General features: G+C 39.1%; 1 protein-coding gene across 1 annotated transcript in view; it reads left to right on the top strand.

The window, feature by feature from the left end:
* Positions 1 to 22,998, top strand: part of SYNE1 (spectrin repeat containing nuclear envelope protein 1) — a 458,068-nt gene that overhangs the window by 121,270 nt on the left and 313,800 nt on the right. Inside the window, exons 7-14 of the mRNA XM_067542425.1 lie at positions 3,899 to 4,077; positions 6,081 to 6,277; positions 6,415 to 6,521; positions 10,819 to 10,926; positions 13,986 to 14,123; positions 15,527 to 15,691; positions 19,928 to 20,040; positions 20,612 to 20,780. Of these exons, the coding sequence (XP_067398526.1) occupies positions 3,899 to 4,077; positions 6,081 to 6,277; positions 6,415 to 6,521; positions 10,819 to 10,926; positions 13,986 to 14,123; positions 15,527 to 15,691; positions 19,928 to 20,040; positions 20,612 to 20,780 (1,176 nt within the window). The remainder of the gene's footprint in view (positions 1 to 3,898; positions 4,078 to 6,080; positions 6,278 to 6,414; positions 6,522 to 10,818; positions 10,927 to 13,985; positions 14,124 to 15,526; positions 15,692 to 19,927; positions 20,041 to 20,611; positions 20,781 to 22,998) is intronic.

Raw genomic sequence — 22,998 nt, 5'->3', positions numbered from 1 at the left:
GTGTTCACTCCAGGGTGGATTGATTTAAATCAAGGCGATTTAAATCATTGATCATGATTTAAATCACCAAGAGAAAATCATTGATTTAAATCAAGTTTCCCACTGATACTTCTTCACGTATTTTTTAAACAATAGTGCAAATCTGATCACTAAAACATGTTAATTTACAACTCAATACAGCATTTTACATCTAGGAGGGTATACTTTGTGTAATGTTTTAGATAACTTGATTTTTATTAATTTTGGAAATAGTACATAATACCCATTACCTGGGTTGAGCTGCAGATGCAGCAGCAGTACATTAGGAATGGTAAGAACTAAATCACACACAACACAATAGCACTTATATTTTATTAAACTAAATCTTAAATGTTACATAAATGTTTTCACATTTGCAATTGCAGCAATCTCCTGAGTTGCCAGCTGACAGCTGTCCCTAAACTCTTTTTTTTTTTTAATTTTCTAATTTTATTAACTCTAACAGACACATCATCACAACTCTAAACGTACGCTGTCCTTAAAACTTCTACAACTAGCTCTCATCTTCCCCATTCCCACTGCCATTTTTATTCATAGACTGAAACAGATATACAAATTTTACTGCTTTTTTAACTCCCAGTCGATTTCTTAGCTTTGAGTGAATAATACCAAATGATAAAATATTCTCTCTGTGCCTGCAGAGGAAACTACTGTTGTGAAAAGTTGGCTTAGCAACTGAAGGGACTCTGTTTCAAGGGGCCTGGCTAATGATTTCCACCAATTCAGGGGAGTGACTTTGTTCAAAACATCATCAGTAAACATGTACTGTTTAAATGGTTCCACTCCAGCCCTGACTGGTATAACTGAGGAGTGATTTTGAGATGCCCATGCCATGGCAGCATCATCATCTTCAGAAGTTAGGCATCTACCTTTATATCTGGGGTTGAGAATGTTTGCAAGAAAATGAGGTGGAGTTAGTGCTTGATCCATTCACTTCTTTATTGCCTGCAGTTTAACCTTCTGGTGAGGTATTTCTTTCTTCAATGTCTGTTGAAGTGCCTTCCAAATTTCGACAGCATCAGCAATGAAGCAACAATTTCTCTGAAATTTGTTTAAGGCTATGGATAGGCTTCAGTATACTGAGCATATCCTCTACATTCTTCTTTAATCCAATGTTAGATACTTTGGATGAGATACTTCCATCTATTTTATCACGGTTTTCTTCACAAAGTTTTATGAGAATGGGCCAGTTCTTAATAAATTGTTCAAAACATTCAACCACAGAATTCCATCGAACATCTTGAGGGAGAGTTAGTTTGGATCCTCCTGCTCTCTTCAGTGAAGCTGAAGCAAAATGGTTGTTACGGAAGTATGTTGCGACTTCAAAAACATTTTCTTTTATTCCTGGAGAAGATGTACTTAAGTCTTTGGCTAAAAGATGTATTAAATGGGCACTGCAACCATATGTTATTAAGGAGCATCCTTCCATTTCTTCTTCTAAGTATCTTCTCATCTTTGCCATGTTTGCAGCATTGTCTGTGACAAAACTGTGCACGTGACAGTTGAATTTTTGTTGACAGTTTATTACAGCTTTCACTGCCACTTCTTTTAAATATTCTGTTGTGTGGGCATTTCCTGATGTATCTAATATTTCTGAAAGATATGCAACCCCATCTTCTGTTGTCACACAGGCACATATTATTGGATCATTGCATACATTGCTCCACTCATCAAGGCTTAAACTGGCAAATTTCCCCTCAGTATTTCTTCGACACTTTTCTAGTTCCTTCTCATACACTGTATCTAGCAACCTTTCACCAATGTCTGCTCTACCAGGTGGAGTGTAGCCTAGTCATAAGGACTCAACCATGTCAATGAAGTGTTTATTGTTAACAATGTGAAAAGGAGAATTTGTGGCATATATCAACCGAGCAATCTTTTCATCTATGGTGTCTTGTTGGTATTTGCTGGTCCTTACTACAAACCCATTCATGGTGGTGGTTTTACTGGATGATTGATATATTTTGCTTGCTACTGATGCTTTGTTGTCTGAAATACAGTTGGTTGCAGCACTGCTGCTAAAGGTACCAACGGATGACTCTGAAATTGTTGCAGATAGACAGTCACAGTCAAAGTCTCTTATGCTTAAATTCAAAATTCAAAAATGATTTTGAATAGTCGTTCTTCTCAGTTCTTCTCACTCTATTATTCCATTAATTTTTTTCAGCAAGGATGCAGATCTGATTCCAAATTACCAGAAAAGCTAAGACTGACTGCACTTAGAGTGCACTTAATTTTGGAGTAAGCCCCATAGAACTCACTGGCACTTCTGTTTTTTGAGAAAACAAGTACAGGATGGGGATTCCTTGAGAAAGCTGAGTTATTCTGAAGTAAAATAGGGAATAGACTAATGGCATCATCATTATGATCTGTGGCTATGATGTTACAAAATAAGGGGCATGTATTATGTAATATAAAATAAGAAAATGACACCCAGTGGCAACTGGAACTGTAGATTTCTCTTACTGCAGCTCTCTGTACCGTATACTTGGGTGATAGATTCTAAACTTAGTTAACTAATTAAACAAGCCCATAAGGATTAGCTAAGCTAAACTTTTTTTTCTAGCAACATCCAACATAGCAAACAGCTTGGGAATTTACTTGTTAAATCACACTTATACAAAAAGGCATAGAGAGAGTCTTGAAGAATGATGCATTGCAAAGTGAATTATTTAAGTTACTAACCAGTTGATCCACATTGTTCTTCAGACATATCCACATCTTCATCCACATAATTTTCTCCCAATAAGCAGTTTTCATTATAATATTTCATTTTTGTAACTAGGCGGTGCATCTCTTTCTTGCACTGCTTACACTTTACACGTTTTCCTTTTTTACCCAGGGAAGAAATTTCTTCAAAATATTCCCATATAAGATCTCTCTTATGCCTAGAAGCCATGACAGTTTTTCTGTGGCAAAAGTGTGGGAGAATATAGGAAGCTGTGTGTGTACTGAATAATGTCTTTCCTTTTTCTTTCCAGTCCACTCCACTGTTTCTTTCTATTCTGCCTCTGTCCTTTGTCTCTCTGTCTTTAAGACAATGTCTTAACTAACTCCTCTGCCTTGCTTGGCCCAGCTCCACCACCACATAAGCACAGAACAAAACAATCCTATCCAGCCTGTGTCTTTGCACATGTGACTTTAGTCTGCTGAGAAACAGAAACTGAAACAGAAACTGAAAGCCCAGAACTTTCAAGAAGCAAGAGCTGGTAGTCAGGCTGGACAGACTAGAGGCATTAATTCATTTTTATGAGACTAAAAAGTGTAAGTTTAGCATGTTTGTGATGAGATTTAATTGTAACTGTTATTTTTTAAATGAGAGAGAAATTTAGTATTTTATTAATGATTTAAAAAAAATCTGATTTAAATAAAAAAACCCCAATGTTTTTGATTTAAAAAAAATATATAATTGATTTTTATCCACCCTGGTTCACTCTGATTCACATTCACCAATGGCATCAGCAGATGCAGCTCAATTTAAGTTGATGGAATTGTCTTTTCTTTGAGCTATTGATGAATTTGAGCCAGTATCTTAGTACAATGAAGTAATAATTTGCATAAGAATGTGTAATGCTATGTAACATGATACATTTACACATTGTTCAAGCTATAGGACATCAGTAAGAGTCAACAGTCGATGGATGTTCAGCACTTCTGAAAAGAAGGCCACTTATTTAGGCACTTGCATAAGGATTTATGAAGCTACCTTTAGGCACCCATTTTATTTTATTTTTTAAATCTTGCTCATTATTTTTATGTATTTTTAATCTTAACCTATGTCTAATCTTGTTAATGTCCTGTTAACTGTGAATAAAATAAAGGTCAGCAAAACCGTTAACTGATGTCATTCTACACACAGATTGAAGAACTGACAAGCAACCTTCCCCAGCTGCAGTCATTGTCCAGCAGTACATCTTCTGTAGATAGTGTCCTCAGCTCTGAGACAGCAAGTCCGCCAACAAAACGGAAGGTGGTAACCAAAGTCCAAGGAAATGCTAAGAAGGCTTTGTTAAAGTGGGTGCAGTACGCAGCAGCAAAGTAAGTTAAACTCATGAATTAATTTAGATTGTAAGCTCTTTACTTAGGACTAGGTTTTTTTCCCTGTGTTTGTACAGCAGCTTGCACAATGTGCTCCTGGTCCAAGACTTGGGCTCCGAGGTGTTACTATGATACAAATAATAATAATAATAATTTAGATTAATCTTACAAAGCAATTCCATTTTATGGTATATTAAGCAAAATTATCTCTGGGAGAGTGAAAAACCAGAAATGGAGTTGGATGTTGTCTGAATGACATAGTGTTGGCTCTTGCTGCCAAAACCCCTGATACAACATTTGCGCCATATTGAAAGGGCACTCTTTACAAACATTGCTTTTTAGTAGTAGTTTATTTCTGTCTCTGTGAGTGAACACAATTGAACCTGAGTGCGAGTTGTTGAAAATCATAAGTATCATGCTTTAATCAGTGGTACTCAGAATTACGTATTATTATACAAATTGCATTAATTTTCCTTTCCTATTAAACTAAATTCGTTCAGAGGTGTAACGGCACCCTCTTGTTACCTTCAAAACATTTACCTTCATTTGGTACAATTTTCCTACGTTTGCCAATTCCAAAGAGGGCATAAAACAAAAAGTAAATTATATCAAAGAAACAATAGTGATCTGATTGCTTCCACAATAAGAAAAATAAAAAAGCAGGTCCTTCTTCTCAAAGCCATAGATGAATAAAATGGATCTAATTGTTCAAATTAAATAAACAATTATCTGACCATACAGACATATAGAATAATATGCAGGGAGAACAACCAGCACAGAGAAACAGAATGGAGCCCCAGAGAGAGTAAATATAATCATAACATCATATAACTCCATACCCAGGTCTCTATAACAACAGTGCAGCACAAGGTAATTTACAATACAATGCAATCTACTTTGGCATAGCATTCTTCCTACAAAATTGTTTGCAGTGAGAGACAGATTACTGAAAGCTGATAGCACCATCCAGACAAGTGGAAAGTTGAAAAACTGTAGTGATGGGTAACCCGCAACCAAATTGACCCAAACAGGGAGAGAGGAGGGAGCATCATGGTCCCCATCCTTCCATACAAGCCCACAGAGTGGGATGGCTCCCCTGGAGGAGCAGGCTGTGCCATCAGAAAGCATGGTGTATCTTGAGCAGCCCTCAGGAAGTGATCCAAAACCTACTGAAATGACTGGGAGTCTTTCCAAGAATTTCAGTGGGCCTCAGAGAAAGACACTGCCTCCATGAAGAATGCACCTATCTAAGCTGCCCCTGGGGTAGTCTGACTCCACACACTCTTGTAAGGGGCAAGCACCTAAATGCCATGATATGGCCTCCTTGGAAGTTTACCTGGGTAAGGACTGAATATTAAGCAAGGTAAGGATCTCACTATCTGACATGAACACAGTTTTCAAAATTACTTTGAAAAAGTAAACTATTACCCATGCTGATTATTTCCACTTTGGTACATTGCTAATCAATTTTAGATTCCCTCTTGCATCATTGTGTGAGTTTCACAATGACAGAGTAGGTGTACTGGATATTGTGAGAGGACATTATCACTCGTGCATGGAACAAGAACTGTAAGAAAGTACTCCATCTTACATTTTTGGACTGAACTGAAATGACTTTATTTCCCAGGATGTTATTTTAAAGTAGAAAAGTATTACCGTAATCATTTACTTTAAAAATCCAGAAGCAGATAACCAGGGAAGTACACTTACAGTGAAGGAAGACTGGAAGGATTCAGTAATGGGTGAGGGAACAGTGAGTGGTGTTTTACATAGCAGCATACTTTGTAGTGTCTCACATGCAGGAACCAGAGTAGTAGTTCATTTGCTCATAACACACTGGGCTTAATGTAACCAGTCAGCTCACTGGGAATATAAACTTTTGCTTGATGCATAATAGAAAATGTACTCTTGATGGCTAATAGAAAAAATAACCTTGTATCTTCTGTCTTCATATGACTAGACTGATACGTTATCTCTTTTTAAAATTTTTGTTAAATTTTAAGGCAAGCTGGAATTGAAGTCAAAGATTTTGGACGTAGTTGGAGGAGTGGTGTTGCCTTTCATTCAGTTATTCATGCTATTCGTCCGGAGCTAGTGGACATGGAGAAAGTGAAAGGAAGATCTAATAGAGAAAACCTAAATGAGGCCTTCACAGTTGCAGAAACACAGCTGGGAATCCCAAGACTTCTTGATCCTGAAGGTACTTTACATAAACTATACTTTATCAAATTTTTGACTAGCATAAGCTAATTTTTGTTTTAAAGCTTTTTCAAGGATATGTAACATTTTTGCTGTTTAATTATGAATTAATTTATTGTATATTCTGCACTCTTCCAGATGTGGATGTTGACAAGCCAGATGAAAAGTCTATCATGACCTACGTAGCACAGTTCCTGAAATACTATCCTGATCTTCGTAATACAACTGAAATGCAGGAGAATGATGTAGGTTTTCATTACATTTCCATTTTAATCAGTTGCTTATGCACATAATGGGCATATTTGGACATCTATTTTCAAAACATATACGTTATCTTTTTTTTTCTGAAAGGGCAGCTGAGTAAATAACCACCAGTGCTAGAAAGACCATTGGCCAGAGAAGACTAACTGACTATAAAAGAAGCCAGTGTTGTAAATGGACACTAGTAACCATTTTGGAGCTGGAGAGACTAGAACGATGGTGGAAATAATGACCCCACAGATAACAACAAAAGGCAGAGGGAGCTGCAGTAGTTCTGGTGAACAATGGCAATCTCAGGCCATGTCTACACTACAGGGGCTATAGTGGCATCGCTATGGTGCCACAGCTATGCAAGCATAACCCCATAGTCTAGACACTACCTACAGTGATGGAAGGGTTTTTTCCATCACTATAGAAACACCATCTCCCTGAGTGACAGTAGCTAGATCAACCTAGCTGTGTCTACACCAGAGATTAGTTCAGAATATCTATGATGCTTCGGGATGTGAAATCTTAGGTGGCTTTCAAACATAATGGCAGTGAAAATGGAAAAAAAGTATTACCTGAAGCAATGAGTTATTTTCAATGTATTTCCGTCATTGCTTCTTTCCATCAAGCTCTCAAAGTGAGAACAGTGATAGTTTGAAAGATTGCTTATATCCAAGCCTGCTCCAAATGGATCTTCTGGGCTTGGGAGTTAGTTATGATGGAGAGGTCTTCTTTCCTTTACACAGTCTGGCTTGATTTTTCACCTTAAAAAAGTGCTTTCAGTCAAGATTTTTTCTTCTTATTGATTCAATTTTATGCATACTCTTTTGTACTGGCCTCTTCTAAATGGTAGTGCTCTGTGATGCCTTGCAGGAGACCATGGCTCAGTTCTTAAACCTGATAATTTGCTCCTTCAGTTGTTAGGGGCTGGAAATACTGCTGAGACAATCCACTCAGCCTCTGACAAAGGAGAGAAGAGGAAAGATGTGTCCAAAACTTTTCAGCCATGGTATCTGTGACTGATTATGGAGAGGTATTAAAGAGCTCCAAATGGAGCAGAATCTGATCTTCCTTGGCTAGACTGCCAGTGACTCTGATGCATGAGTTGCAAAAGGAGGAAGATATTGAGTTATCCTATGGAGCTCCCTAGTTGATCATCTGGAAAAACAAGACCAAGAACAAAATTATTATTGATTCGACATTAGTCAAATGTCTGCCTTCATTTCCAGAGTCGCCTGTTCTCATTATGGGTCTCTCTGATCCCTCTAAGAGAGAGTTAGAAGTACTTTGATATAATCAGTGACTCCCTGGACAGTAAAAAAAATAAAAGTTGTACTGCATAAATCATTGCTACAGATACCCGTTATGATCCATGAAGACCTTTTAAGTTTACTCACAAGTAGTTTTAAAAAGATGCAGCTGAACTTTAATAGACATTTCTTGTAATCCTATTTTGTTAAAATTCAAGTGTGGGAAATAGTTTGGAAATTAGGCTCTGGAAATTCGGAGTTATTGGCATATATTTTAAATTCCAGGAACATAGGGCTAGAGACATAGCCCATTCAAGTCCATGGAAGGACTCCCACTGACTTCAATAGGGTTTGCATTGGGGCCATGTCTTATTGTCTGGTTTCTGACCACTGCAAAGATATCACCAATATCATGCTAGTCTGGCGGAAGCCTATATTTTTCTACTAAATGTCAGCTGTCAGGCTGTTTTCTCTGTGCTTGTCCAAGAAAAATGAATGATAGAAGTAGCAAACCAGCATTTTTAATTATAGCTATAATTAATCTTATTACTGCCAAGACATTTTCATTTCCTTTAGGAAGAACTCATCAACTGTCCTTTTATCAGCTCACCAATAGATTGTTTAACGTATATGCATTAGAACGGATTGCTGCAGAGGCTTTTTGAGAAAACTTTATCAACAGAATGGCAATGCTTTGGCAGAATCTGGCTTCGATATACAATCTCTGGAGATGTCTTCTTGGTTTATTGATTTGAGAGCCCTCACTTGTCAACCTCCATACTTGTATAATTGTAAAGGACTTCTGTGATACATTACACAGTAGTGGGGGGCTTACTCTGCACCACAAACACTTTGGATTGCTCTACTCATTATTTGTCAGGGAGTATCCATTAACATTAATATCGATATTTCTGATGATAGCAGATTCTTGCCCTTTAGGATGTTCTGTTTGTCTTTGTGAAGGCCATTTTGATTACTTTGGTAGAGCATCACACACAAATTCCAGCAAACATTAGCATTTTAATTTACACAGTACTTACCAAAAAAAAAAAAAGAAGCAGGGAGTTAACATAGTTTATGGCTAATCCTGTTGGCCACATCATACCTAGCTGTAATGATTTTTTCAGATATTCCTCTATGTGTAAGTGCAACACAACATCTTTAATTCATATTGCGTGTTGCACATATAGAATCTAATGTTATAAAGACCTATATATTGAACCATGGAAAAATGCATGTACTGCATTACATTTTTATACAGTAAATGATTATCCAAGTGAAAGTAAAACTGAAATGATAGCAGGCCAAGATTAACTATGACAATATATCATTTAAAATGGATATCTCATTTCATGAAGGTGCTTTTCACTTGGGCGGCCCAGTTTCTGACTTTTAAAGGATTTGGTGGAAATTAAAGTATGATTTGAAATCTGCAAAGTAAGTGTTTGGTTTCCATAAGCCTACCATGGAAGCTGGTCTAATATTGGTGGAATTTTATTATGATTTTAGCTGACTCCCTCTTTTTAACAATACCGCTCTGCATTAATAGAGCTCTTTTGGAAGCTAAATATCACAACTCAATATCAACTAAATATCAAACTAAATATCACAATTTACATTTTAAGTAGGACTAAAAAGTTAAATATTTTAAAAGTTGAATGGGATTAGTAGTTTCACTTTGATATCTGTGGAAGGGCAGATGAATTTGTAAGGCAATGCCATTTCTGCTACACACAGCAGCAAGTGCACAAGTAGAAGACTGAGCTCATGAACTGCTAAATCTGAACGTACAAGGGCCCTGTCTGTACTTACCTCCGAGATTCGGCGGCAGTCAACCGGAGTTACGCAAGCTACTCAAAAAACTTGTGTAACTCCCGTCGACTTCTGTGGTTCTCTTCTGTGCGCCGTCTTCACTGCACTGCGCTGACGGGAACCGTGCTCCCGTCGACGCAGTGCTATGCTACTTGTGGAGGTGGTCTTAATATGTCGATTTCTGGATCGACTGAGCGGGTCTTCACTGACCACTCAGTCGATCCAGACAAATCGATCTGATGGCGGTGAATTTGCCGCTGTCAGTGTAGACTTAGCCCCAGTCTCTATTTTTCCAGAGCTTAGAAATGCCTATTGTGGTAAAAAATGATTACCTAAACATAATGTAGCCACCATTTTTTTTTTTTTTTTTTTTTGAAGGAGAGAAAGAGTGGGAATACGGGAGTCATACGTTCTTTTAGACCAAGAGTTGTTCTGGGCTATTGAAATGTGGAAAAAATTTCGTCCCAGAAAAGGGAAACAGTGCAAAACAGCAAATGTATCAGGTCATTGTGGAAAACAAAAGAAATTAAGCATGTAAAAGTCATTTTCTGCTGTTTTGGTGATTCAATCCCTACAGGTATCCAATGTTTTACCCTTTGTATCAACTCTGGCCTTGATTCCACTATGTTACTTTGAGGACCCCATTCTCTGCCTACCAGACTGGGGTGGGAAGCTCGGAGCTTCTGTCCTGCAGCAGGGTGATGGGGCTAGAGGATTCTGCCTAGTGGGGAGGGAGGTCCTGGGGGTCAGTAAGTTTGGCCACCCCTGCCAATAAGTGATGATAAAATGATAAAATCAGGAATAATGCCCTTTTCCAAATAAATTGATCATTACTGGAAATTCATTGTGAACAAATTGTGATTTACATCAACTGTGGCAGACCAAAATTAGGTGTTGCAATTTACACATTATGTTGGCTACACATTAAGTTGGCTTTAAATGAGAACTCCATGTGACAGTATGCTGTATGTGACACTGCAGTACCCTAATTGTTCACAATGGTTTTACTAGTATGAATCTCCTGTCTAGAGGTCTAAATTATGCTCTTACATCCATGCAACCCCACTCACTCAGATTACATGCAGTTAACAGACAAACAAATTTGACTCAAATGTCTACATTGTCTTTCTCTGTAAATGAAATTGGACTGCCAGGAAAGAGTAATATATTGCCTATTTTTGGCACTCACTAATAACCATCTGAAATGCTGTTTGGGTTTCCCATCTCACAGAAAGAAGATAGACTGATGCTGAGAGACCTCAAAGTTTGGGTAGAACAGTTTGAAAGGGATCTGACCAGGGCCCAGATGGCAGAAGCAAGCTTACAGGAGAAATACCAGGTAAGCTGTGGAAAACTTTACATGGTGGAAGATTTTTGTCATGATTAGGTGTAATATGTGCCCCTGAATTAGTAACCTTCTTCTATATAAACATCGCAGTATGCCAACTGCATAAAAGTATGCAGTGTTTCAGGGCTGAAAAAAATCTGAAAAGTCTGCAAATGCACACATTGTGCCCCCAGTTCTTCAAATAGAGGGGACTTGCCTAATATAGATCTGCCTCATGCAGCATGGAAGAAGGGTTTAGCTGCCCTTAGGTAGAAGTGGACACTTAAGGGCAGCTAAGTCCCCTCTCCCCAAACATACATTCCAGATGCTGCAGAGACTGCTCTGCAAAGTAGACGTTCTGTGATGGGGGATAGTTGAAGAGGGGGCAGGCCAAGAGGAAGAGTGGCAGGCCTTGGGCAGGGCTCGGGGTCACATTTGTAGAGCCCTGAAAATCCGCAGATATCCGCTTCGTATTCGTGGATATCCGCATCCATGGATCATTCATGCGAATTGCAGATTGGTGCAGATACAAATTTTGTATCCACCCCGGGCTCTTTCACCCTCATCCAGCCAGCCCTTGGAAATTGGTCAAAATGGCTAATACAGACAGGGTATGTATTATATTTTAATGGAAACCCCTTCCTCCACTGGGGGCAACCATAACTCAGGGGAGGCCTCGATAGTATGGCTCCTGTGGAGGCATGCTGCAAGAGATGAATGGGTAGGTCTGATAAAGGCCAGAGTCAATATGGAGGCAGAGGGTCTGCCTCCAGTGAATCTGTCTCTCTTGCCTAGTTTCGGTGCATATCCTACAGCCTTTTCCACATGGGCAAAGTCTGCCCCTCTAACAGGATGATGTCAGGGGAGAGGTGTAGAGATTTGCTCCCTTGAGAGCCCTGCTCTGGGTTTTGCTGTAAGAGGAGGTGATCTAAGCAATAACAATGACCCTAAAATCATTGAAATGAAGAGGCAGTTTTCTTTGCCTGCTCTTCACTGTATTTTCCTTCTATCATTAAAATACATATGTTTGGATCATTTTCTGTTCAGTTATACCTTATGAATTTGGACTAACTCAATTGTTAGTGTAAATCCTGAGTAAGTTCATTGAACTTCATGAGTGACTCTGGATTTAAACTGCTTTAGCTCTGAAGAATGGATTTCAACAGTTTTTGTTAAACCAAAACTTTTTTGCCTCACAGCCCTAGCATTTATTTTGTCAGATTCAGCAGTGAAGTTCCAATTCTATGTTTTTCATATCATAAGGCTTGCTCTCGGAGTCCTTCCACAGCCAAAATACCCGTTGATTTCAATAGGTGTTCACGCAGAGCACAGCTGTAGGACCAGGTCCTGATTTTAAGACTCTGGTTAAAAAATCATGGTAGATCTTTCTAAGCAGGTGGAGTTCCCACCCTGTGCTGAACAGATTATATGTACAATGCATGAAGTCCAAATGTAGGACCTGATCCTACAAACAATTTTGCACATGAATAAAGGTACACAAGTGAATAGTCCCACCTCCTTCGGGCTACTTGTGTGTAAAGTTATTCACATACATAAACGTTTGCCGTACTGGAATCCTGCACCTTCCTGGAGTTTGGCAAAACTGGTCACACCACATCATAAACTTCAACCTACACATTTTCCCAAAATACGATTATTCTAGGAGTTTCCATGCAGGCCCTCTCTGTCCCAATACCTACTGCCTCTGAGAGAGGCTCCAGCAACCTGCTAAACGCTAATTGAATGTACTTGTTAGTTCTACTCAACGGTAATTTCTGCCTTTCATGCAGGGTTCAGGTACCTGATAACTGGAGGAAAACAGAGGAGTTCTGTATCCCTATGGAGGTCCCTCAAATCTCTTACCCTTTTAAAACCTTAAAAAAAATGTCATTCAGTGGAGTTCATAAATACATGATGTGACCCGTCCGTGCCTAGGGTAGCCGAGGCCAAGGTCAGGGCAGGCTGCAGAAGGAGAGCAGATTCTCCCAGCTCTGGCGGGTTCCCTACACTGGTTATCAAGAAGCTAAAATAAAATATACACAGCCCCCTTTGCTGCATTTCAGTCTCTGGCTCCCAGTCAGCCACTAGGTCCAGTAAGAGATAGGTTATTTAAAACTCTATGCTCTTTACCAAAAAGGTTCTCCTGACCCCAAAGGGTCAGCCACAGTACCAATCAATATAAGTTTGGATCTTACCCAAAATACCACGCTGCCAGCCAATCCTTTAGTAAGTAAAACAAAGGTTTATTATAAAAGGAAAGAAACAAACTATAAGAGAAATGTTAAATTATTAAAGCAATCAGATACATACGAATGATTTGAAAGTCCATATATATCAGGTTTCCAATAAAACTGTGGAGTTTGCAGGCTTGTGTAGTTCCTCTGGTGTACCTCCAGTACCTGATGGGTCTCAGTCCTTTGATTCACAGCTTCAGTTGCAGATGGGTTGATCCAGAGGTAGGTGAAGGCTTAAGACTGAAGAAGACTAAAGACAAAATGGATGTGGTGCAGCTGCCTTTCATGTCACTTTTCATGCTGCTTGTGGAAATTTACAGAAATAAGATGGAGTGCAGGGTCACATGAGTAAGTCCTGGTGACTCATAAGGTGTAGCCCCAGCTTCTCTCCTCAGGCCCATTGTATCTGTGAGTTTCCTTAATGGGCCATTAAGCAGTTTATTGCTGCTGCCATTCTGTCTGGGAAGTTGCCCAGAAACACAGCACAAGTTGAAATACAGATACATCAAACATATCCATAACTTCCCATACAAATATGACATATACACAAAAACAATATCATCATATTTAGCAAATTAAAACCTTTCTAACGGTACCTGACATGCCCTATCTCATAGGAATCATTATGATTTTGACATACGGATGTTAAATAATATCATAAATGGTCCCCCTAATCTAGCCCAGCATCACACATGGCCATACACACATTCCAGCTTTGGAAGGACAGAATCTTTTATCAATTCAAAATTGTAAAATGGCCAACCTTACCCCACATATAACTTGCCATTTCTTTCCTTGAATCCGTGCCTCACTGTACTGATTTCCCTCTTTTTGCAGTCATTTAAACACTTCAGAGTCCAGTATGAAATGAAGAGGAAACAGATTGAATTTGTAATCCAGTCTTTACGTAAAGATGGTAAATTGTCACTTGATCAAGCTATGGTGAAGCAAGCTTGGGACAGGGTTTCTTCCAGGGTAAGTTAAAAAATTAACACACTAAATACATTTTGTTAGACATAAATGTTTAAGTTTTGTCCAAGCAAAGATTGAATAAGGCCTTTAGGATAGGGCACCTACTTTAACTGCCCTTTGTTAGAATATACATTGGTAAAAACAAAGCAATATCAAGTATTTTTAAAACACAACTAATAGTATAATTCATAGCTTCCCTCAAGCTGAATTGACAGACGAGGTTTTTGGACAATATTATTTGAACACCGTACAAAATTCTACAACTGTTAATTTACAGAACAATTTGTGTCTGCCTACCAACTACAGAATGTTGCAGTGTGACATAAAGGTGCGATGGTATTCATTTGGCATGGACACATTACTTATGAGTGGTGAAGCAACAAATTAATTATGTAGGTCATTGCAAATGAGAGCCAATGAAACCTTTATAATACTGTCTTGAGTTTTTCTATGCCATATATTTAACAGAAAAACTATATTGGAAATATTTTGAAATTTTGTCATTTTTATTGAAATTATTTGTCACTTCCTTAATTGGGACTCTTCTAGTAAGACAGGCTACTTTACTTCTATAGATACAAGTGTACAGGCCTCAGTGGAAGAGAAAAATTAATAGAGACCTTTCAATATTACTGAAAATAGCCGTTTTATATAATTAACTTTAAATCTTAAGATCTGAACTTCTACAGTCTACCAGGGTAAGAAACAAGTGCTGTATCCCATTGGAAAGAAGGGATTCTTGGCAATCAGTGGGTTAAGGAAAGTGTTACTATCCCTGATAATTGATGAAATGTTGGCGCTTAAGCTTGTCAGATTCAAGTCTGCATAATGCCAGACTAATGTAATTTTGGGAGGAATGGGAGATAGGTGGAAGAACGATGCATTTCTCAAGCACAGCATTTAAGAAGAAAATGTCATCTGTCTGAAACTGTTCGGATGCCTGTAATGTTGATATTTGTCTCCTCTGAGGTGGGGTAATGAGCAGAGGGCAGATGAAACTATCTGACATATAAGAAGTTCCATTTATGACATGGTTTCAAATTTTTTTCACAAGCCTGTCATCACCACATCTGTAATATAAATATAGAACACCTGATTGCTTTTGGTGGTAGACAGTTTTTACTACTATACACTTATACTGCACAATTAATGAGTAATAATGCCATTCATGGTTTATCTAGAAAAAAACTGTTGTTATGGAAAATTATGGATTACCATCCTTAATACTGTAATGCCAGAAACCTGAATATTCACATTTATATTTTATACATCATGTATTATTCTTTTAATTTCTTTTTGGCTATGTAACTATCCACCATCAGGATTGTAAGGAGTCTGATTGTCATGATAGTTACTTGTGCAATTAATACAGAAGGGGCTTCAGTATTCTTCATTTTATTTTCCAGCTACTTGATTGGCACAAACATCTTGATAAATCTCTTCCTGCACCTTTGGGTACCATAGGTGCCTGGCTTTACAGAGCAGAAGCTGCCCTTAGGGAAGAAATAATCATTCAGCAAGCTCATGAGGAAACTGCAAATACAATACATCGGAAGCTTGAACAGCATAAGGTAGATCTATACGAGATATCATGGCCGCGCATGAAATTCCAATTTCAATGTGACCACTATTCTTAGGATTGTGGGTGACTGAGACTCATGCTGTATGAACAAGTTTTGCTGCTGGTTGTTGTTTGATTTGGTTTGAAAGTGAGTTTTGATGAGGCAAATTGAACAAGACCTGGAGTCCTAAGATTTCCTTGATGCCGTACAAACTGGTTTTTGATATGATGTAGTAAGTAGGCTATATGTGTTAGCTGTATTGGTAGATAATCTCCTCCTGGTGGTGGATGAAGATCAGGTGTCCATGCCGATTCTTTTAGATCTATCAGATGATACCTTTGACTCTGAGGTTTTATTAACATGTCTACAGATCCTAGAAGAAGTAGTTGGAATTCTTTTTGAATAGCTCTGATTCCTTTCTTTTTGAGTGGTCCCAGAGGATAACATTCCATAATTGTTCATCTGCTCCAGGAGTTCTCTCATGCAGAGTTCCACAGTGTTCCATTCTGTTACTCAACCTATATGGGAAGCCAGATGAAATAGTGAGGTAATGGAGAGACTTCAACATTTTAAATATGCTGATGGCCCTCATTGCATTTGATCTTAACCAGTGCTTAATCAAGATTGAGGATCGGAAGAGAATGAGATGAACATAGATCATTTTGCGCATGAACAAGACTTGAAAAATCCACATTTCTGTGGTGAATAGGAAGCTTTCATAGGCAAATTTGAATATTAGTGCCATCAATTTCTGCAGATTCTAACCTTTCATTTAAAAAGAAAAGTAAATTGTATATAGACAGGAGGATAAACATTTTTGTGGAGAAGTAGAAGAAAGCTGAGGCAAGAAATATAGAGGATGAAGTAGAGAACAAAAGGTAGGGAAAGTGAAAAAGGTATATAAACTGGGAGAGAGGGAAAGAAAAGAGAGAATGGATAGTGAAAATATAGGGATAGAAACACCATAATATGTTAGAGGAATGAAAAGGAAGAAGAACTGGAGTGGAACCAACCAGGGGAAAAAGATATAACAGAAGCAAGAGAGATGTATGTAGTAAGTTATATTTAAAAATGTTGTCCATTGAAAGTTGACCGACATCATGATAAAAAGAAATACAAGACGCAACTGTTTTATTGCTGCAAAAATAATCTGTCAAGGATTTATTTATAATTAATTTGTAGCTTCTTTATGGTGTACAGTAAAATAAACGTTTAAAAGTTTCTTAACAAAGAAGTTTTTGTTCCTCTTGGCAATATCGTGAATGTCAACTCTGTTTTGGCTAGAACAACTCCTGAAAATCTTAGGGATATATATTGTGAACTCTCGCATCTTAAGTAATCACCCAGACAAGTAAACTTAGTCCTTAGATCAGTGGTTCCCAACCTGTGGCTGAGGGGCCAAAAGTGGCCCACGGCTCCCCTCCTGCTGACTGCAGAAGGGAGCCACTGCTTAAGGACCCAGGCGGAACGTGCCGTGGTGCTAAAAGACGGGTGCAGGCTCCTTGCTGCAGCCAAGGGGATGGGAGATCAGCGCTCCCCTCCCACTGGCTGTAGCAGGGAGCACGGCAAAGTGCTCTGCCTAGGTCCATAGGCATTGAGGATTCTGCTGCTGGAGGCAGAGGGAGGGGAGCACTGATCTTCTGTCCCCCTGGTTGCAGAAGGGAGCCACTGCCTAGGGACCCAGGTGGAGCACACAGGGCTACAGGATACATGTGGTTTCCCTGATGCAACCAGGGGAACGGGAGATCAGCAAGGAGGCAACTTCCTCGCTGAACTCCTTCAGTCTGGCTGCAGTGGGTGGGGTGGGGTGGGGGGGCTGCTGGCAGAGACTGGTGGCCCTTTAGGGTTGTAAAAATGATATCTGTGGCCCTCGAGCCAAAAGGGTGGGGAACCACTGTCTTAGATTAATAGATGTCAGGTAAATTTTTCAAGCCCTATATGTAGTACACGTGGGATGGAGAAGGCATCAAAAGGATTAGTAGAAATTGTATCAGCTCCCTGTTTTGTGGGCATTTGCTCATCTTTTATCACTCAGGTTTGTAATGCAGGGGTCATGAAGGATCCACAGCTGCTTAGGTAGCAGCAGTTGCTCAGTGTGTTTTTCCCACCTGTTCCCACCTGTGCAATGTTTTGTTGTTATTTTTTTATTTCTGTCTACTGTGAACCTCACCATATTATCCATACCTTTGTCGCCTCCAGAATGGATTATTCCAAGACCTGTTACATGACATTGCATATGATATGGCATCTTAAGGTCATTCTGAAGTTGCAAATAATGCAGAATACATTATTATTATTATTATTATTGTTAATAATAATAATAATTAATAATAAATACCTTGCTTTTATATAGTACTTTTCATCAGTATATCTCAAAATGTGCTTTGCCTTCTCAGACACCATCGTGCAAAACTTTGAATGTGTTTAACTTTACGTCCATAAGTACTCCTATTGAAGTCAATCGGACTACTCTCAGTTGTAAAGTTAAATGTGTATATAAGTCATTGAAGGGGCAGGACCTTAATAAGTAATAATTCACTTGGGGAGCAAATTACATCTGAATACCATAGTTTTCAGTGGCTTCCAATAGATTAGTGGGTGACGTTTCAAGTACTGGTTTTGATTTATAAAGCTCTAAATAGCTTGTTATCTATCTCTGTATCTCAAGTTATACCTTCACTGCCCTGCAGTTTGGACTGTGGGGGTGGGAATAGCAGTATGCACCAAAGTGCTACACTGTAACTGCCCCTTGTGAATGCTGTGGGTGCAAACTAAAAGGTTCCTAGTTTTCATTAATGTAGTCCTGTTAGTAGAAAAGGAATATGTTAATGTGAACTAGGACGCTTTTAGCAATACGTGGGGAAGTTGCAGCACAGCAGTTTGGTACTCAGTGCTGTTCGCTCCACTGTAGTCTGAACTGTGAGGCAGTGTGGACAAGCCCTTAGAGACTACTTCCCTCCTTGTGTGGCCAGGTGGCAAATGCATTCATCTGAAATGTTTGTTCTAACACCCCTCATTTAAATGAGAAAGGGCTAGCCACAGGGAATTCTCAGCAGGGGTTTTGTGATTCTCAACTCATTTACCCCTTTGCGCAACAAAGCCTCTTCTAATGTATCCTCCTTCAGACACACACTGAGTTTTATCTGTTCTCTCAAGTTTTCTTCCAAAGGGGAGGGTTGAGTAGAGTCAGGTGAGTTGGTGGAGAATGATGGGGGATATTGGGCACAATTTTGTGAATTGAGGCAATAGAATAGTATATATTTCTATGCTGTTGCACAAGTGCTCAGTCAGAGCAGTCTGTGGAGAGATGATATTTTAATACAGTACATTGAAAAAATAGACATTTGAGATAAATTTACTAGTCTGCATTTTGTGAACCCAGCTCCCTCAGCCTGGGGAGAGGAGGAGCTGTGCATGATTCTATTTGTCAGGACAATATTGATCAGGTTCAGCATGGGACTGTACAATAAACTAGCCACAGCATCACATTCTGGCAGCCGTCTGAAGACTTGACATCGTTATGGTTACCTCTTTGGAGACCGTTGCTAGTCATTCATTTTAATAAGTAATCTCCAGGAAATCCTTTGAAGTAGTGTTGCTTGGTTACTATAGAAATGAGCTGTTATTATGAAGCTTATGCTTGTTCGTATCTTATCATAAGCCTGCAGGTTAGGTACTGCATTCAGTGTAGGTTTGCATAATATATAGCATATAACCACTGAATCTTCTGATGCTGAGAGTCAGGAGTTCGCTTCACATTGAATATGCAATAACATCAGGAACCCTGAATCTGCTGGCTTTATATGGGGGAGATTAGACCAATTGTTCAGTATTTAAAATAATACTTAATAAAGGCTGGTTTCTGTAGCAAAGACAAACACAGTAAGTTTAGCAAAATTATGTACTCATGAAAGTTCAGGAATTGTGGACTTTATCTCAGATTATTCACGTGTAACCAGAGAGTTCAACATGTTTATTTAAATCTCTGGAAGATTTATTTGAGGCAGCGCCAGTGCCATCTATTTTAAAATCTGCCAGAATTATAAGACAGCTTTAGCAGAACATCTCATAAGGTACTTTCCCTGTGCAGCTGCTGTATAATGCTTTTATATTAGGCATTAACTTGCATGCAAATGTGATAGCATGTTCAAATACTTAACTACATTGACTCATCACTGCAGCCTTAAAATCAAGCTTATTAGTTAGCCTACTGTGAGCCTTTTCTCTCTCTTTGAATCAAACCAGGACCTGCTTAAAAACGTAGATGGCCACAAAAAGGCATTTCAAGGGATCCACCGGGCTAGGTCAGTTAACGGAGTCCCTATTCCACTGGAGCAGTTAGACGATATGGCAGAGAGGTAAGAACAATTTCAATCTTAAATGAAACTTCCTCCTTGAATGACAGAGAACCTGTTTGCTTTATAACCTTTTCATGTAAAAATCAGGTTTTACATTTGTTTCTTAGTTAAAAAAATGGGAGTAGTAACAAATAAAAAATATATTGAAAAGCCTAATATTCATAATTGATAAAGGTCAATTTAAACAAACTATAGATTTTCAAAAAGGAATAATTTTTCTGACTGAGTATTTTATTACTCGGCACTGGAAGGAACATTATGTAACAACACTCAGGATGCTTATGAACGAACTGGAAGAGGGATGCCTTGGTAATGAAAATAACTTAGTCACAGACCTACACTGATGATTTACTTCTGTGTATAAACAAAATTATAACATTTGCTTTTAATGAGCAGCCTTCAGGGTGGTTATCATACAAAATTAAATATGCCTTCAGGCTTTGCATTAGATCAAAGAGTGGAGATATATCTCACACATAACAGGGTAGCTTGAACCTATAGAAAAATCCCTCTGTTCCTTCTACATAGTGAATGGTGCACTTTTTTTTAATACAGTGTGATTCATTCCTAGGTTTAATTTTGTTGCATCTACATCTGAACTCCATCTGTTGAAAATGGAGTTTCTGGAACTGAAGTACCGTCTGCTATCACTGTTAGTCCTTGCAGAATCGAAGTTAAAATCATGGATTATCAAATATGGAAGACGAGAGTCAGTCGAACTGCTTCTCCAAAATTATATTGTAAGTTCCTGTTCTTTGTTTTTTTTAATATACAATTTTAAAATGACTGTAAATAAATAAAGGAAGTACACAGACAAAGAAGATATATTTGCTGGTCACCAAATTTATATGAATGCAATCTTTAAAAAAAAAAAAACCCTTTCCAAAGATCAAATTCTCTTCCCCCATGCATATATCCTCAGTCAAAAGACTTTGCACTGAGGGCGTACGCAAGGGCAGGAGTGGGAGTGGAATCCTCCCACATAATCTGGAGCATCCCCACAGTGATCACTTCCTAATTCTGTGGGCAGCTTTGTCCCGCAAATCCAGGTAATTCTGAGTTTGTAAATGCATCTTAAAATCTGAGCCAAAAATGTGCTAGATAAGTAAGACGTTACTTGCCCCTGGTAAGTATACTGCTGACCTCATTGTCTTCTGAGGAAGAACTACATACCGACAGAGGCAATGCTGGTGGAATCCTGTATGAGACGGGATGTGTGGAACTCCCTTATTAATCTCCTTGCTCTATGCATAACCTCCACCTGATTACTCATTCCAAGGCAGAGCTGTGTACAGAAACTGAAAAAATTACTAAATATGGCCACTGCTCCACCCACATCATAGTTGAATTTGGTGATTATTTACAGTATGGTAGGACTCTGTCTCCGCCGCCAAGTGCAAACTGAGAATATAAAAGTGAAAATCATGCTGTTTGCACCCACACCATCTCCTTCCATGACCAGAAATAGTATCCCAATTGCTAACTGTCTGACTCTCACCTGACTGGCAAATGTTGCAGTGCTCCAGACCTTAGTTATTGACTACTCACGTGGTGTACAGTTCAAGAGCCACTTTACTGCTATATTCCTAGTGTTACAGGCACGGGCTGCAGTGTGCAGTGCCAATACACAGGCCTCATGTGGACCTAGAGAAGATTTTGAAGTCACAGGCACCCTCCCATTATGGTAAATAGAAGGACAGGGGGGGATCCTCAGGCTGAAAACAAAGTGACATCTGTACATTGATTAAGCATGTTATTCTGTGAGCCATTTTATACTTTCAAACCTTCATTTTTCTCCCCTGGTACTTGGCCTTAGGGGTATGTATAGGGAGGGTACTGTTTCTGTTCTGGAAAATAACTAGTTCCAGCTCTGCCCTTTTGGATACCTTCCACTAACAACCTCAAGTATCACAGGCCGGTGACTGTTGAATGCTGACTGTGGGTTGGTTGGATGGTACTTCTCCTCTGGTCCTGAGTCACACTACCTTTGACATATCCATGCTCGCAATGGCAAATCAGTGGGGGATTGGAGTCACTGCTGCTGTTTTTTCACAGCAGGACCCCAGTGGAGGAGGCATGCAAAACAGATATTGGGTTTTGCACACGTTCCACCCCTTCACACTTTTCCACACTGGGGGAAGTACACAGGAAAATGAAGACCTCTGTGTGGAAACAAAACCTGCAGTCATAGAACCAAGTAGAACCAAGGCCTTGGATGAATGGACGGGTTTATAGCCCCACAGTCTAATAGTTTTCTGTTGCTTTGGAGCAGTGTTCCAACTGAATAATGTTCTGCTGCCAAAGACTGGAATATTGAAAAGCTTCCCTTAAGCATCAAAGAGATCCTTCATGTCCAAAATAGCCTTTTACTCTTCAATGGTCTGAGCATTAGCAAATGGAGACCTTCAGACATTAAAAAGTTTGGCATTGGTTTGGATAGGCTTCTGAAACTCAGGTGCTTATTTAAAGCTTTTCAGAACTTCCTGAGTCTGCCAAAGTGGGCCAGGTTTCTCATGATAATGGGATATCTCTCTGATTATGTCTAAACAGTGGCTGGGAAGTGTAATTCCTAGCTCAGGTAGATATACACATGCTAGCACTTCTTGAGCTAAAAATAGCATTGTGTCCATGGAGACGTAGGCGGTGGCATGGGATAGCTGCCCGAGTACGTACCCATGGGGTGGGGTGGGACTATACTCATGTGGCTAATCCAAGCTGCCGCCTGTGCCACCATGGCCGTACAGCCATTTTTAGGCACTAGCTCAAGTAGAGCTAACATATGGATGTCTACCTGAGCTGGAAATGACACCTCCCAGTTGCTATGTAAACACACCCTCCAGTCAAACCTGAACATAACATGAGAACTGTTTTTCTTGTGATATCTTGGAATTTCTGATGTGAGTTCCAGTTGTGTATGGTCACCAAATGAAAAAAACATTTCATAACCTTAATAAAGAG

The sequence above is a fragment of the Emydura macquarii genome, unplaced genomic scaffold, assembly GCF_026122565.2.
Source record: "Emydura macquarii macquarii isolate MOO-44397 ecotype Brisbane River unplaced genomic scaffold, CSIRO-AGI_Emac_v2 contig_705, whole genome shotgun sequence".
NCBI classification, from domain to species: Eukaryota; Metazoa; Chordata; order Testudines; family Chelidae; genus Emydura; species Emydura macquarii.
Note: the sequence above shows the minus strand (reverse complement) of the source record. Positions and strands in the feature narration are given on the sequence as shown.